Source organism: Pan troglodytes, chromosome 5 (genome assembly GCF_028858775.2).
Source record: "Pan troglodytes isolate AG18354 chromosome 5, NHGRI_mPanTro3-v2.0_pri, whole genome shotgun sequence".
Lineage (NCBI taxonomy): Eukaryota > Metazoa > Chordata > Mammalia > Primates > Hominidae > Pan > Pan troglodytes.
In genome coordinates, this window is record NC_072403.2 from 168,787,728 (window position 1) to 168,804,887 (window position 17,160).

General features: G+C 41.2%; 1 protein-coding gene across 15 annotated transcripts in view; it reads left to right on the plus strand.

The window, feature by feature from the left end:
• The window catches only part of ARID1B (AT-rich interaction domain 1B), a 434,368-nt gene that overhangs the window by 41,551 nt on the left and 375,657 nt on the right, over positions 1-17,160 (plus strand). For 13 of the 15 annotated variants that reach the window (XM_016956518.4, XM_016956522.4, XM_016956514.4 and 10 more), the window contains exon 2: positions 11,227-11,421. The exons of the other annotated variants lie outside the window; for them this stretch is intronic. In XM_016956518.4, the coding sequence (XP_016812007.3) occupies positions 11,227-11,421 (195 nt within the window). The remainder of the gene's footprint in view (positions 1-11,226; positions 11,422-17,160) is intronic. 15 annotated transcript variants of the gene reach the window in all.

Consider the following 17,160-nt stretch of genomic DNA (forward strand, 5'->3'; position numbering starts at 1 on the left):
TTCAGTATCACACAGCTACAAGTGGTGGGGTTAAAATTTGACATAGTCTCACAAAAGCTTCTTTCTCAATTTGAATCTGTATTTGTATGGGAAATATACCATATTATTTCTCCTTCTTAAATAAGTGCTTGCTACTAGGCTGTCAGTAGTGACACATGGTTATGAACAATATTGCATACTTAGAGATGTAAATGTTAGAAAATGTTAAAGCCATGATAAAAGCTTTACAATTTTTTTGGGTAGCAAGAGTAACAAATGTGAGGAAAAATGGAAATATATTCTATTACTATTTTGGTATTCCTTTTAGATCTAATTTACTCTCAAAATAAACAATATATATAGCCTTTGGTTTGTTCATGAAATTATTACATTTGCTAAATTAAATTGAAAAGTGTAGCTTAGTCAGACAGTAATTTACTCATTGAATTGACTTACAAGCTGCTGAGCTTTGGGGGATGAAGCTAATAATAGGTTTTGCCAATTTATAAAAATCAGGGAAAAACTAGGGAACCAAAATAGTCTTCCTTTCTGGACTTATTCTGTAGCACCTGGATGATAGCTATAAATGGGTTCAATACTTGTTTTTCTCCTCTTCCGTACTCCTGTTTCTCTGGGACAGTCTAGGCTGGGGGACAGACATTGATCAGGTAGTCACACAGATGAGCCCACTGTTACTCTGAGAGGATCCTGCCCGGGCCTGGAGTTCAGGGAGGGCTCTTCTAAGGACATGACGTTGGAGCTGAGTTCTGCAGGAGGAGAACAGAGCTCATTCTAGGTGAAAGAATGACATATTTGAAATGTGTGTGGTTTTTCTAGAGCCCCATGGAGGCCAGCATGGTTGGAGGGGAGATTTCCTGCTGGCAGAGATGGGGGGTCCCACAGATTGACTTGGTAAGGAGCTGGCTGTGGTGGAGAGGTGGTGGGTCAGGATGTGTCCTGGATTCTGACATGAATATCTGGGTGGATGGGGTGTCTTTCTCTGAGGTCAGAGAGAGGCGGAGAGGAGCCTGTGGATGTCTGGGCAGGAATGTTGCGCAGAGTTCTGGGGCTTGGAGGAAGCAGCCAAGGGAAGCAGCATTTGGGAGACAGAAGCTTGGGGAGGTGATGGAAGCCATGGTCTGGGTGAACTTGGGCAAAGTGAAGCTTTGTCTGCAGGGAGGGGAGACTAGAAGGGTCTTTACCTCTTCTATCTAGTGGTCATCAAGAGGCCTACATTCTAGTTAGAGTCCTGCTGTTTAAGCGGCCATGTGATATTGAGGAAGCTGTTCCTTTCTCATGTCAACAAATGTTAATTATGCCAGGCATTGTACTAAGTGCTAGGTATGCAAAGATGAATAAGACAAAATTTTCACTTTGAAATTAACAGTCTGCTGGGGAGACAGGAAAATATGTAGATTAAATTATTGAGTGGTTTAGCTCTGCCTTCAATTTGCTAATTTGTTAAGAGTAAAATAAAAGAGATTTAGGCAGTTCTTTTTATGTGATAAATCCTGTGGTATCTCATTTAATCCACCAGCAACACTGCGAGGTGAGTGTGACCGTATTCTGTTGAATAGCTTAAGCTTACCTAGCTAATAAGCAGCACAGGCAGGATTCTCACCCAGGTTTGTCTGACTTGAAACCCCCTGCCTGCTCCGTTATAACCTTTTCCCCAAATTATGTTTCTAAACTTTGGATTTATTTTATATATTAGAAAAGATGTAGGAATTTGAAGTGGTTAAGAGGTGGTCACCTAAAGGCAAATATGGTATTGTACTTGCATAGCAAGAGTAGTGAAGGAATGGGAGGTTTCCTGGGAACCAGTGGAAGGGTTCTGTACGGATCTGCTTCCAGAACGCTGATGCTTGGATTTAAATACCAGTCTTTATGAATAGCTTTGGTAGTGAGTCCAAGGCTCTGTCTCCCCTCGCACCTCCTCAGTGTTTTCATTGATGAAGACTTGGGTGAAATAGTATGCTGATTTCATTGATGGTTGATGTCAAGCTAGAAAATGCAGTTACTATAATATGTCAGATCCAAGTCTTTGCTATTGTGAATAATGCCGCAATAAACATACGTGTGCATGTGTCTTTATAGCAGCATGATTTATAGTCATTTGGGTATATACCCAGTAATGGGATGGCTGGGTCAGATGGTATTTCTAGCTCTAGATCCCTGAGGAATCGCCACACTGACTTCCACAATGGTTGAACTAGTTTACAGTCCCACCAACAGTGTAAAAGTGTTCCTATTTCTCCACATCCTCTCCAGCACCTGTTGTTTCCTGACTTTTTAATGATTGCCATTCTAACTGGTGTGAGATGATATCTCATAGTGGTTTTGATTTGCATTTCTCTGATGGCCAGTGATGATGAGCATTTTTTCATGTGTTTTTTGGCTGCATAAATGTCTTCTTTTGAGAAGTGTCTGTTCATGTCCTTCGCCCACTTTTTGATGGGGTTGTTTGTTTTTTTCTTGTAAATTTGTTTGAGTTCATTGTAGATTCTGGATATTAGCCCTTTGTCAGATGAGTAGGTTGCGAAAATTTTCTCCCATGTTGTAGCAAGATGAGGAAGCTGGAACTGAGTCAGATGCAAATTTACTGTGGATGCTAGGGGTTATAGCTGGAATCAAGGTCTTAAAGACATAGCTTCTACAAGATAGTGGCCAGGCACTGTGTTCTGCTGTCTAGTCACCAGCTTTGGCTACTGAGAGGTAGTTGTGTCCATGCTGGCAGCAGCTTCCCTGCTGATACGGTTTGGCTGTGTCCCCACCCAAATCTCATCTTGAATTGTAATCCCCATAATCCCCACGTGTCTAGGGAGACACCTGGTGGGAGGTGATTGGATCATGGGGGTGATTCCCTCATGCTGTTCTCCTGATAATGAGTGAGCTCTGATGAGATCTGATGGTTTTATAAGGGGCTCGTCCCCCTTCACTCCTCACTCTTCTCTTTCCTGCCCTTGTGAAGAGGGTACTTGCTTCCCTTTCACCTTCCACCATGATTGTAAGTTGCCTGAGGCCTCCTCAGCCATGTGGAACTGACAGTCAATTAAACATCTCTCCTTCATTTAAAAAAAAAAAAAAAAAAAAAAAAGTCAGATCCAAATCAAGATCTGAAAAACAACCTCATCCTGGTAGAATGGTGATCAGAAATAAGCGAAATGCAAACAAGCGGAGATAAAGACCAACTTCTTCTACTAGGGTCAACTCCCCAAGTGTCTGATAGGAGATGGGGAGGTGGGGTTTAGTCAGCTGTTGGTGGGGATGGGGCTGCCAAGAGCGCAGAGCTCTTAGACTGTGTTGTCAGCAGTGCAGGTTCTAGAAAAAGGAAGCAAGAACTGCTCCCCCACTCCCCCCACAATACCTTTTGTGTTGAGGGGGCTGAGAATGGGTATATGTCACGCAGAAAAGAGAAATAGCTTACAGCGATCTTCAAATATTCTGCCAGAGGACCAAAGTAATACCAATGGGTATAAATGACAGGGAGCAGACTTTTGTTACATAGGAGGAAGAAATTCATAACATTCATTGTAGATGCTTTGAAAGGATTTGTATGTACATCACTTATGGACCCGTCAGGCTCTCTGCAGTTCTAAGGTTCTGAGTTTCATTGCTGAATCTTTGAATCTTTGGTCAGGCTGTCTTAAGAATTGTGATCACGTGAGAATATATTAAAGTGCTTTGGAAATGCATGGCAGATGTTGTTATTATTTGATAATGTAAGTCTGGGATCTTTGGATGGGTTTCTAGAGTAGATTCCATGAACTCCTCTGACACTGTATGCTAAATTGAGGGTTCCATGGTTCCACAAATACATGTGTTCTCTGCAGCTTGCTTAAGAAAACCAAAACCAAGACCAAAAACACAGGCAGTGGTCATCTTTCTCAGTCAGTTAGGAGTGTTTTGAGGTCTCTCCCCCAACATTGCTAATGATGTCATGGTTAGAGGGCACCGATAATTTCATGGTTCTTAGAGTTAATAACAAAACAACCTTTTCTGCCTTGTCTAATATCTTTTTTTTTTTTTTTTTCAGTAGAGAAGGGGTTTCACCATGTTGGCCAGGCTGATCTTGAACTCCTGACCTCAAGTGATCTGCCCGCCTCAGCCTCCCAAAGTGCTGAGATTACAGGTGTGAGCTACCATGTGTGGCCAGTCTTGTCTAATATCTTAGAATCCCATTTCTTGATCCTTTCTGTACCATTGGAAAATGTGGCAAATATTCCTGTATTGACAAAAGAAGAACTTCTGTGTGTTGATACCCACATTCGAAGTTCCAACGTGTTAGTTCAAGTCTTAATAAGCAGGCAGTGTTTTGTTGTGAGTTGAAGTAAAACACATAGTGGTTTTAAATGCAGGGTTGCATGTTATCCTCCTTCAGTCTGATGATCGTGTATACACACACCAGACCAGAGATGGGACTGTGGACCCGAGTTGGGAGACTTGACTCTGGTTTGAGCTCTGCTACCGTGAGCCTCCTTTGTGTCATTGGGCATGAGAGAATCTCTTTGGCGATTACATTCTGCAGTAGTGGTAGCAGTGGTAGCTGAGATTCTTGGTTCTTTCTGGCTTAGAGAGGAGTAGGCACTTGTTATGAAACAAGGGAAGAGTCTTTAGTGCCCACTCTTACTTTTGCCGTAAACGGGTTTTTATGCCGTTAGGAGAAGAACCTGACCAGAGTGTGCATTCAGTATTATCATTGTCTTTACTTGTGTCTTCTGCAGGTGTGTACAGCAGCTCTGAAGTCTGTCCCACAGTGGCTTCTGGGTGGTGCCACTGGCATGTGGTGGGGAACGTCTGTGGTGAGGTGGAGTGGGCGCCCACTGCCCACTGTTCTGTGTGTGCCGTGACCAGGCGGGTGTGCGAGGGAGGAAGACAGGCTAGACGGCCGTGTTGCATCCACCTCCTGTTCTCCCTTTACAGAGAGCCAGAGTACTGTTTGTAATATGCTCAGGGAAAAACAGAGGCATTTTGAGCTATATTTAGACACCATCACAGAAAAGTAAACACAGATTGCTTCCCGATATGACAGCAACTATTTACAGGCCACTGTGGCTGACCCCGATCCTTATCGAGCTTGTTTCACATGGCTGTGATCTGTGTGCATCAGTATTGAAGAAATGGCACGTTACCTGACATGTCTTCTCTATGCCCGTGTGTAGTCCGCTGTGTTGGTGTGTTACGGCCGGGCCATGGATTCTTTACTTTTGCACAGTTGGGCTGTTCCATTTTTTCTCAATGAGTAGGTGGGCCCTGGGCTCCAGGTGCTGCCATAGCCCCTGTGACCTCTGAGAGCCTTTATAGCGCTGATGAATTTAATGTTCATAATAATTGCAAGGTGGGTTTTATTTCTCCTTTAGTGAATGAGAAAACTAAGAAATAAGGTCACAGTGTACTCGAGGTCCCTGGTGGGACAGGGCTGTGAATCCATTCTGAATCCAGAGCCCCTACTTCCTTGCTGGGCAGTGCCATTCGGTACACAGCTGCAGACGTGAATAAACACCCCCTGCCCTGTTTGAGCGAGAGAAATAGAACAGATTTCAAAAGTTTTCTTTAGTTACTAGTAAGAGAATGTTGTTTCCCAAGCAATGGTTCAAAAGGGGGAAGAGTTTTCTATCAGCTCTTGTTTAATCCACATGTGTAGAAATGATTTTAGATCAACAAGATTTGATAGTTCTTTCTGTGGGTTTTCTTTGTTGTTGTTGTTGTTGTTGTTGTTTTTTTGTGAAGTGTTTTTCCAATTTGCGGTTGAAGGAATTGGGCTGAAAAAAGTAGTAAAATATGATACGCATAAAGATATATCTAATAAACTATGTTCTTAATTTGATATTTAGGAGCAAATACAATTAGATAGATATCTTTTACTATAAATGCATGTGTAGGGATACTCTGAAAGTGTGATAACAGAGTATCTAAATATAAAAAGGATAAAGTATATTTAAAGTATACTAAAGGTATATAAGCAAGTTGTCCTTTAACTTGGATCATCTTGAAAAGGACAGTTGGATTCCCAGGCCAGCCTCTGAAAGCCTATCTGACATGTAATATAGCTGAATTGTGCTACCCAATATGCTTAGAAGAATCTATATACAAACATTTCTTAAAAATAGACAATGTATTTCTTCCTTAGAGAGAGAGAGAATAACTCCTACTTACATGTACATCCAAAAGTTTACTTTGAATAAGGAGGAGGAAAGTCTTATCAAGTAAAAAAATTGCATTAAAAGCCAAGTAACTAAAACCAGACTGGTTAGGTTAAGAGCTCTTTGAAAATGGTGGTGTATATACTGTGGCCTTCACAGCACTTGTCTTATTTTCTGGAATTGAAACTCAAGCTACAGCAGTTGTGGAATGCCATCTAGAAATGAAAACATGCTCGGACGATCTATTTAGAGAAGTTGTTGAGGGCTGTTTTCGATGTGGATGATAACCCTGATAGAGCATAAACTTTCAGTGAGAAATGAAAATGGTCATACCCGGATAGATGTTAAAAAAACATAAAATTGGCCAGGCGCAGCGGCTCACGCCTGTAATCCCAGCACTTTGGGAGGTCGAGGCAGGCGAATCACTTGAGGTCAGGAGTTCGAGACCAGCCTTGCCAACAAGGCAAAATCCTGTCTCTACAAAAAATACAAAAATAAGCTGGGTGTGGTGGTATGTGCCTGTAATCCCAGCTACTTGGGAGGCTGAGACATGAGAATCACTTGAACCCGGGAGGTGGAGGTTGCAGTGAGCCGAGATTGTGCCACTGCACTCCAGTCTGGGTGACAGAGCGAGACCCTGTCTCAAAAAACAAAACAAAACAAAAAACATAAAATTGCTTCAGGTTAGATGTGCGTATGAGAAGCAGCTTGGCCCTTTTGTTTTCCAGAAGTCTTAGATTTGATTTGTTTTTTTTTGTTTGTTTGTTTTTTTTTGAGATGGAGTCTTGCTCTGTCACCCAGGGTGGAGTGTGCAGTGGCACGATCTTGGCTCACTGCAACCTCTGCCTCACAGGTTCAAGCAGTTCTCCTGCCTCAGCCTTCTGAGTAGCTGGGATTACAGGTGCCCGCCACCATGCCTGGCTAATTTTTTGTATTTTAGTGGAGACGGGATTTCACCGTGTTGCTCAGGCTGGTCTTGAACTCCTGAGCTCAGGCAATCCACCTGCCTCAGCCTCCCGAAGTGCTGGGATTACAGGCGTGAGCTGCCGCACTTGGCCAATTTTTAGTTTCTTTAAGGGACTGGTAGTGAGAAGCAGGAGTTGAGACCCTCAGTTGTACATTTTTAATGCTCAAAAATAGAGGACACAGCAGGATGGATTTGGACTGTGGATGAATATTTAATAATAGACCATAAGGAGAAGTTAAAATTAAATAATTTGCACTGTATGAGTATCTGTTTTTCTATCTGAAGTCTCATTGAAAGATATTTGATGCATTTTGAGAGGTTCAGATAATCTGTGTATTTAATGCTTTCGATTTTCAGAAATCTGAGGGTTAAGCTAACATTTTTGACATGGTGCAAATTAACTGAATTTTAAGTAGGACTGTGAGAGTTGATGGCAGTGATGAGACAGATAATACAAAACAATTTTAGTCACTGATAAGATGAATTTGCTGCACTGTTATCTATAGCATTAAAACATAGACATTCCAATCATTTTCCCATTTAACATTTCTGCTTTAATTAAGGCAGTTTTGGTCGTGCACTATTTGAAGTGAAATAAGTAGACGTTTCCTATGCCCTGGGCTGTCTAGATTGAATGTGAAGATAGGACTGCCTCAGGGCCCCGTATTGGAAATTTAGCCTGAAATTTGATTTACTCAGCCTCTCCATAGGTCCTTCATTCACTTGGCTGATTTTGAAATCACCAACTCAGCCTTGATTTTCATACTTCCATAAAAAGTTTTACCTTTTTCAAGAAAATCTAGAAAATAATCACATTTTATTTTTATCAGGCATAAATTCTAATTTAAATAATTATGATAAAATGAATTCTTAGCCCTAGATTTTAGTTTTACTACAAATATATCAACATACATGTTTGTACACTTAATTATGAAGGCGGCTCAGGTTATGTAGAATCAGTATATTGTTTGGGCAAACAAATGTACTGTCGTTTAATTTCTATCATTTTAAGTCCAAACAATGTCTTGGCTGGTGAAAGTAGTAACAGTTTAAAATTGTATCACATGGTGAATTTTGAGCAGAAAAGTTGCTTGTAGGCTGTGGGGCCTGGGGCAAAGCACCCTCTTTCCTCCTGTGTCCTCCACAGAGCTTCATTCAGGTGAGATGGGTTCCTCCTGGCACAGTCCTGTGGATCCCTTGGGACTGAGCTCAGGTATTTCCTATAGGAAGCCTTTGTTAAAGCCCATGGCAGACCCAGTGAGACACCCTCTTCTCACCTTGCCTTGGTGCTTTGTCCCTTCAGGACATCTGCTGTGTTGCACTGTGACCTGTTTAGTCTGTCTCCTTCAATGAATCTCCAGGACATGGAGGCTCGTTCATCCTTCTGCTTCCAGTGTTGGGCACAACGCACATAGTAGGTGCTTAGTAAATGTGTGGTGAATGGATTCACCAAATCCTTAAAGTGAACACCAGAGTATTGAGGAAGGCAGAGAAGGGGAAGGACCCATGCAGCCTTGGAGTGGGAGTGCCAGTGGAAGGGAGGACTGGCAGTTCTCGGGGTCTGTGCTCCTGCCTTCCATCTTCACCTCCCCTCCGTCCCTCCTCTTCTAGCCTCAGCCCTCACCTCTGCAGCGAGACTGTCCTTGCCGAGCACAGCAGTGGCCTCCTTGTCAAGTATAGCAGAAGCCTTTACCCACCTGACTGCATTCCTGGGCTGCATTTGGCACACCTGTTTCGTTGCTACACCTGACTCCCTTCCCTCCTGTAATAGCGCACTCTCCAGAGTGTCTACATTTTCTGGCCATTCTTCCAGCTTGTCTGTGGGTTCATTTTCCCTTTTCCCTTAAGCGGTGATATTCTCTAGGATTCTGTTCGCTACCCATTGTTTTCCTTTCATATATTCCTCCTAAATAAAGTTCATGGGTTTTATTGCTTCCTATTGATTAATTCATCAATTAATGTGCTGGGTACACTGTTCAACTTATGCCCTGGAGATATAATAGTGAATAAAATAGAGAAAATCCCTGCCCTCTGGGAGTGGATGTCCTCTCTGCTGACTTTTCTACCTATTTTTCTAGGTCAGGCCTTACTCCCCAAGCTGCAGCTCATTATGTCTCTTCCTTCTGGGCATTTTCACCTGGATTTCATATCAGAGCCTCAAGTTTCCTATGTAAACCACTGAAGGCTCCCACTCCTGGGGATATGGTGATTGGCTTCTCCCTCTGCACACTCCATCTCATTTGGCTGCTGGCTTCCATCACTCATTTGGTCTCCAAATCCTGCCGCATTTCCCTTCTAACTGTGCCTTGGAGCTGGGCTTGCTTCTTCCCACCACTGCTGCCAGTTCAGGACCTCAGCCTCACCTGCCTGCCAGGGCAACCTGACCTGCTTCCAGCTGGGTCGGGTGCCCAAGGGAGCAGTCCTGTGTTCATCTGTCAGAGGCAGCCTGAGCCTGTAGAATGCCCTGTAGGGCTCACCCATGTTCTGGCTTCTGCCTGCTTCAGCATCTTCGCAAATTCGTGCTTCACGTGGATCCAGATGGTTTTTATTTCCTGATACACACCAGGCAGTTCATCTCCCTTGACCCAGTGCCTTGTGCTGTTTCTTCTGCCCTGTGGTACTGTACATGCTGTTCCCTCCCACCATGGACGTGTTATTCCCCTTTATCCTGGTAATTCTTTTTTTTTTGAGATGGAGTCTAGCTCTGTCTCTCAGGCTGGAGTGGCACAATCTTGGCTCACTGCAGCCTCCGCCTCCTGGGTTCAAGCGATTCTCCTGCCTCAGCCTCCGGAGTAGCTGGGATTATAGGCGTGCACTACCATGCCCAGCTAATTTTTGTATTTTTAGTAGAGACGGGGTTTCACCATGTTGGTCAGGCTGGTCTCAAATTCCTGACCTCAAGTGATCTGCCCGTCTTGGCCTCCCAAAGTGCTGGGATTACAGGCGTGAGTCACCATGCCCGGCCTCTTTTTTTTTTTTTTTTTTTTTTTCAAGAGACAGGGTCCCACTGTGTTACCCAGACTGGAGTGGAGTGGTGTGATCATAGCTCACTGCAACCTCGAACTCCTGGGGTCAAGTGATCTTCTTGCCTTAGCCTGAACAGCTGGGACTATAGGTGCCTGCCACCACGCCTGGCTAAGTTTTTAATTTGTTGTAGAGACAGGGTCTTGTGATGTTGCCAGGATGGTCTTGAATTTACCCTGCTAATTCTTAAGCCTTCCTGAAAGTCCCCATGTACTTACCTCAGTGTGAACGCAGCATCTGGCACACAGTTGGGATCAGTATGTGGTTTTGGAAGGACAGAGGAGGGAAGGAAGGAGCTGCTGGGTGAATGCTGCCTGCTACTGTAGCACCGGGTGAGGGCCTTTCTGCCTATTGCTTTGTTCCTTTGACGCCCCAGGACATGAAGGGCTGAGGCTCCACGCCTAGCCCTCCTGTATGACCTCGGCCCTGAAGCCCAGGGCCTGACTCACCAAACCAAAAATAAAATTCGACATCTACTTGTGAACTGGTTGTGTTTGGTAAGATGCTGACTTACATGGGGAGAGGTGCTGTGACTCATAGTCTGAGTGCTCATCCCTACACACTGCTGGTCTCTGAACAAAATCTTGACCCTGGACGTATGCATGATCTAAAATCTATCTTTTCACTTTTTAATGAACACTCGGTTGCACTAAGGTTTGATCAAGACTTGCAGACTCAGTTCTAAAATAAAATCATTGTTCTAAGAATACTTTGAAGGCAGAAAATGTTAATCACTCAATACCCTCTGCTCTTATTACTAGTAAGCTAAAAGGAGGTGAGTGAGCTTAACTATCATGCTCTTTTCCTGTACGCATCATAGAATTTTAGATGCAAATGTTTTCTCTCTGCTTATGGTCCAAAATCGTTTTTAGTTTTGTTTAGTCCAGAGCTCTCTTAATTGTTAAAAACTTCTAAAAGTAAAAAATAAAATTTCTTGTATCCATCTAGGTTTTTTCTTTAATGTCTTGCTGGATGTTTTGTCAGGTCATTGTTTTTAATAATTTTAAAACTTAAGGATAGTTGCGTTATTAATGCATATGTTGACATAACACAAATTTGTGCCTTTGTAATAAAGAATGAATTAATAAACCGACTTCTTTTATGTCTTCACAGGGCAGCCCAATGGATCCAATGGTGATGAAGAGACCTCAGTTGTATGGCATGGGCAGTAACCCTCATTCTCAGCCTCAGCAGAGCAGTCCGTACCCAGGAGGTTCCTATGGCCCTCCAGGCCCACAGCGGTATCCAATTGGCATCCAGGGTCGGACTCCCGGGGCCATGGGCGGAATGCAGTACCCTCAGCAGCAGGTTTGTGCTGGTCCCCCGACCCGCTGCTTTTTTGTAATAGTTTTGTCTTTGCCTTTTGCTGTCCACCTAAGGTTGATGTTAAAGAGAATTAGGGGGCATTGCACGGATTTTCTGCTTTAATTTTTATTGTTTCTTTAATCACAGGTATAATTTTTTTTTTCTTTTAAAGATGGAAAGGTGAGCTTCTTAAAGTGGACAGAATACCTGTTTGGTAGAAGGGCAGCAGGACCAGCTGTATTTGATAGGTGCACTGTGTCATAAATTTGCAGCAGGTTATAACAGATGTAAGCTCTGAAGTGAACTTGGCATTCCAACATTTCTGTCAGACTGTGTCAGATTTTGAGCTGTGAATAGACCATCTTAAGGTGAATTTTCAAGTCATTTAAAGGTTTTTCCATGAGGATGGCATCAAGTTTTTAAAATTGAAAAAAAAAAGTGTAGTCTCCCAAAGTTATTTTGCTTTCATTTCTTAAATTATTTCTTCTGTACCTTTTGAAAAAGGTTTCTGTATTTCATATAAGAGGATTTGATGTGCATCTGTTTTGTTAGGTCTTGATGGGTTTTGTGTTTTTACTTAAAAAAGACTTTTCCTGCTCTTAAGAGACCCAACATTTTCCTTTTTTTTCTCTAGAATCAAATGGAGTCACCTTAGATGACCATTTACCCTCTAGCAGTGGTAAACCTAGTCTTTTGGATACTTGAAAGAATACCCCTTTATGCTGGCTGGAGGGAGGATGAAATTTGGAAAAGACTAAATTAGATTCAAACTTGTTAGGGTATTTAGTTACTAGGAGCACCAGAAAGGCTTATCTATAAATTGCCATACCGTGCCTAAGCCCCCAGGGAGCGGGTCAGGCTGCTGCTGCTGCACGTTTTACTGCCCCAGGCTGGGGCGTCCCATGGTGCGGCCGTCGGTAACCCACAACAGGGCTTGACAGTGCTGTCTCAGGAAATGCTTCCATTTGACCAGACATCTTTCGTTGAGGGGCAAAAATTAGATATGACTACTGTTCTCTCTGATGTGGATATGGAGAATGATTGATCATACTTTACATGATACATAGCTGTATATTAACAGTTCATCAGTAGGTTGCTTCTGAGCCTTCTCGTTTATACACTATTCGATCTGTATTGTGATTTATTATTTGTTTCATTATTATCGTTATTAATTTATTATTGAAGTTTATTTTAATTATAATATTGTGTAAGTCTATGTTATAGTAGCATGGCATGGTGGCACCCTCCTGTATTTCCAGCTATTCGGGAGGCTGAAGTGGGAGGATCGCTTGAGCCCAGGAGTTTGAGTCCAGCCTAGGCAATGTATCGAGACCCTAAAAAAAAAGAAATAAAATAAGTCTTTTATTTATAAAATAAGAAATAAAATGTTGTCTTTCCTCTTTATCTTTGCTCCCACTTGGATGATTTTGTTTATGTTAAGGCCATTATGGGGGAAGATAGAGGTAGCTCAGCCTTTGAATCCTAGTTGCAGATTGAACACCCTTTGCTCTTGTCAGAGACCTCACTTCTCAATTATTGAAGGTTACCCACTCCGAATTCTAGCAGTCAGTTGCATACTTAATTGTACTTTTAATTTTTTCCACATTATTCCTTTTTTTCCAGCAATATTTTGCTGCCTAGAGTAGAAATCTTTAGTTGTGGCTGCTAATTGTGAGAAGGAAATAATTTGTAAATGATGAAAAGTAAGGTGGAAGAGTTGCGATTTTCTCTCCTTCATTTTAGTTTTAGAGCAGCTTCACCATTAGTTGAGAGGAAGACAGCCCAGGCAGCTGGCTGCTCAAGTCCCCATCACACTCTGTTGCTGATTTTATGTGGGAGCTAATAGTTGTGGATGGTGCTCTGGCCACAGGAAGAGAGCAGAGGTGGAAAGGTGGTAAGAAGTAGTGGGACCGGCAGAGAGAAGTGGATGCTCGCTGCTCTTGGGCTCCCCACTTTGCTTTTCAGCGTGTTTCCCTGATGTGAGATTAAAAAGTCAGTTTCAAAAGATGCTGTTCACGGCAAGCAGCCGGATCTCCCTGGTCTCTGAAGGAGTTAAGTCTCACTAGAAGTTCTAGATGTTGGCTTAGTTTCCAGTCCCAAAGTGGGAGTCAAACAAATGGAGAGGGTGTGTGAAGAATGATTACCTAGGAAATGTTTTTAATTATTTTCTTTTCTAAATGTGTAAAGCTAAAAGTAGAGGACATACACAGATATATAGAGTAATCTCAATTTTCTTAGCTTCTTCCATTTATTTAATCCCTGTGACTCTTATACACTTTTAAAATCCAATGACTCTTAGATTTATTTGAAGGGACAAATTGGTGTAGGTTGCCCATCAAGTATTTCAGCGAATTTTTAATTAAGATTTTAGATTGGATATTTTACTGCTAACCAAAAGAAATACCCAATTCTAATTAAGCACAGATCTTTCTGATAATGAAAGGAAAATAGTATATCTGGTAAGAAATTGAATATCCTGGCTGCAGAAGTGTGGAAACTTTCATAATGAGTTAATCAAAGTCATGGGTCTAAATAATCTGTATTGCCTTTTTACCCTTTCATTTAGTTAAATACAGCTTTGAAATATAGTATCTTGTTTTAAAATTTAAAAGGCTAAAAATAACGGAATGCACTTTTGAATGTGTATAACATTTTAAAGAAGACATACAGCTTTTATAATACCAAGGTCATGTGAACAGTTCTTAATTTTTGAAATGGAAAAAAAATAGTGAAGATTTAGAGCAAAGGTTATTAGAGCACATACATTCATTTTGTTAGCTTGAGTCTGTGTTCTTTGGGGAGGAATTTTCAGTGAATTGCTTTGTTTCTGCATTTTGGATAATTATAAATTTGTTCACAAACAGGGTCCTGGCACTGTGATTGGCTGCTGGTCCCATCCATCTTCCCCTAGGATTAATGTAATTGGCTAAGCATTGTTGTAGTTGTGGCTAATAATGTTCTTCAGGGAAAAAGTTGAAAGATAATTATGACATTGAGTATTTATTGAGTGGACATCACCACCTAGGCATGACTTTGCTTTGGATGGCTTCCAGAACGTTCTGTGTTTGGTTTGTGAACCTCTAATGAGCTGAATCCAGTTCATTTAATATTGCTCATATATTTCTGCACAGGATTAAAATGCAGGAATTCAAGTTTGTAAATTGAGTTGCCCACTTACCAGCTGAGTGGTAAGTTGTCTTTGGCTCAGGGGTCACAGTTTGATTTCTGGCTGGCGTTCTGCTCCTGTGATATGAATTTTAAATGAGTATTTTGTTAGAAAGAACTGCAGTGCTGATGTGAAATTTAACATGGAGAGGAGTATCACTGTTTATTTTTTGTCTCTGAGAGTCTGAAGGAACTGGCCACTGACTGTGTTTGATTTTAGTATTACCCTGGTGATCTTTGATTTGTATGGTGATAATTTTGTTTTTGAGATATACTCGTGACTGGATCTTTGAAGCATGACGTGATAATAGTACATCATTTTAGTCTTTATTAACTGGAACTAGATTTGTGGTCTTTCACTTGCCAGTTCTCCCACATCATCAGGCAAATACATGGCTAAACAGATTAGTTTTGCACGGTGCCCTAAAAACTAGTCTACTTGGGTTTTTGTTGAGTTCAGGGGGGAAATGAATTTTCTATGCCTCTGTGGAGAATGTTCTGCCTCCAGGCTTCTGGAATTCAGACCTGGGGTTGGTTAACAGAAGTACATTGGTTGATTTCGTCTATTAGACAGCTACGCAGAAGAGGCATAATTTTTAAGGTTACTAGAATCTGACTCTGAGTTTTTCAGATTAAAAAAAAAACAAACCTTAAAGACACCAAGATACTCTTTGCTGGATCAGGAATGCAGGTTTTGTTTCATTTTTCTTATCCTTCGTGATCATAAATGTACACCTAGGCCTTTACCAACTTGTTTTAAATAAGATTTTAATATAAAACGGCACCCAGGAGAAATAGCTTACAGAAGATGAGTTATTTATTTGTGTCAAGCAGATTTCAATTATGTAGACTGAGATTTTTCCTGAGTTTTTTTTTGTAATTGGGTTGATATTTTAACTATTCTTGCAGGTGTTTGATAATATGATGCCTGTTGGAATTATAAAACAGGGCAAAAGGAAAAAAAGCAAAATGAGAGATTGAAGTTCATGAGTGCTTTTATGATGGGAAAACATGACTTTTACTTTTTAAAGGCATACCTGTATTGCGAAGAACTTTATAGCAGGAACATAGAATATGATCATTGTTTTGAAATAGAAAATGGCAAAATTAAATATAAACTAATTATTTTTGTTAAGGTGATTCATCTGAACTTATTACTTCATATTGAAGTAAAAACAATTCAAAACAGGTTTCCTTGAAGAGGGCTTGAAAAAGATTTGTATTCTAATTTTGCTGCATGTTTTTTGAGTAAAATATTTATTTCAGAACATAAGCATTTTATTTGGTACCCTCTTAACAGCCAAAACACTTCTTCCAATGCAAATGTTTATTTTGGCAGCAGATGTTTCTAAAAAGGAGACAAACATTACAATTGTTTGGCTAAAATAAATGTTTCCTTTGGGGTTATTAAGGCAGCCAGGCAATTTCTAGGGTTTCCACCTGTGTTAATTTATATTGTTGATCTATTCTGGAAAAAAATGTGTTTCTTTTAAATGTAATTAAAGCCACGTTTTGATATAGTTTGCATGAGAGCTCTGAAAAGTAAGGATGAATGGGGAGAGGAAGACTGGTTTAAGACTTAAAAATTCCAGAGTTTTTCATCATGAAATGTTTATTATGATTCAATCTTTGAATCCTAAATATGAATCCAATAGTCAGGGCTTAATTTTTGTTTTATTTAAAAAAGAGCCTAGACTTCCTATGTTTGCGACTGTGATGGTGTGTCCAGGATGAGAAAGGATAGATAACTTGACTTAGTATAATGGAGAGGAATGGGTGCCTGGTGCCTGTTTTACATTCAGACTCTTAATTTTTTGAGTCTCTATATTTACTTAAAGATGCCCATTCATATCTGTGTGCACATGTACGCTCCCACATGTGTGTAAAAAACAGAACATTCATGTGACAATGGCATTCTCGTGTAGTGAAACGTGTATATGTATATTAATTTATATGTTAAACATATTTGTAGATATACATATATAAACACACAAATGAAATGAAGGTGAACATTTTGGCCAGTAAAATAATGAAATGCTGTGAAATTTCACTATGTTGTTTACAGCATTTTCATACATTCGTGTTCTGTGCTGAGACTTGGAGCCGAGCTGATTTGCTTGTACACCTGAAATGTTTGGAGGCCCTTCAGCAGATTGCAGATTTTTATAAATAATGGCCTTTCGTTGGCCACATTTTGTCATGGTTTCCTCAGTTGTTCTTCAGCAGTGAACATGAAGGTATTTAAGGTTTACCAGCAAAATACATTTATACCTCACATTTCTGCTTCCAAGTAGATAGCAGATGCTACTGGCTGTGATGCCAAAGCTCCCTGTAGATGGAGTTTTGTACTAAGAAAATATTTTTGGGCCGGGCGCGGTGGCTCACGCCTGTAATCCCAGCACTTGGGGAGGCTGAGGTGGGCGGATCACGAGGTCAGGAGATAGATAGAGACCATCCTGGCTAACACAGTGAAACCTCGTCTCTACTAAAAAAATACAAAAAAATTAGCCGGCGTGGTGGCGGGCGCCTGTAGTCCCAGCTCCTCGGGAGGCTGAGGCAGGAGTATGGTGTGAACCC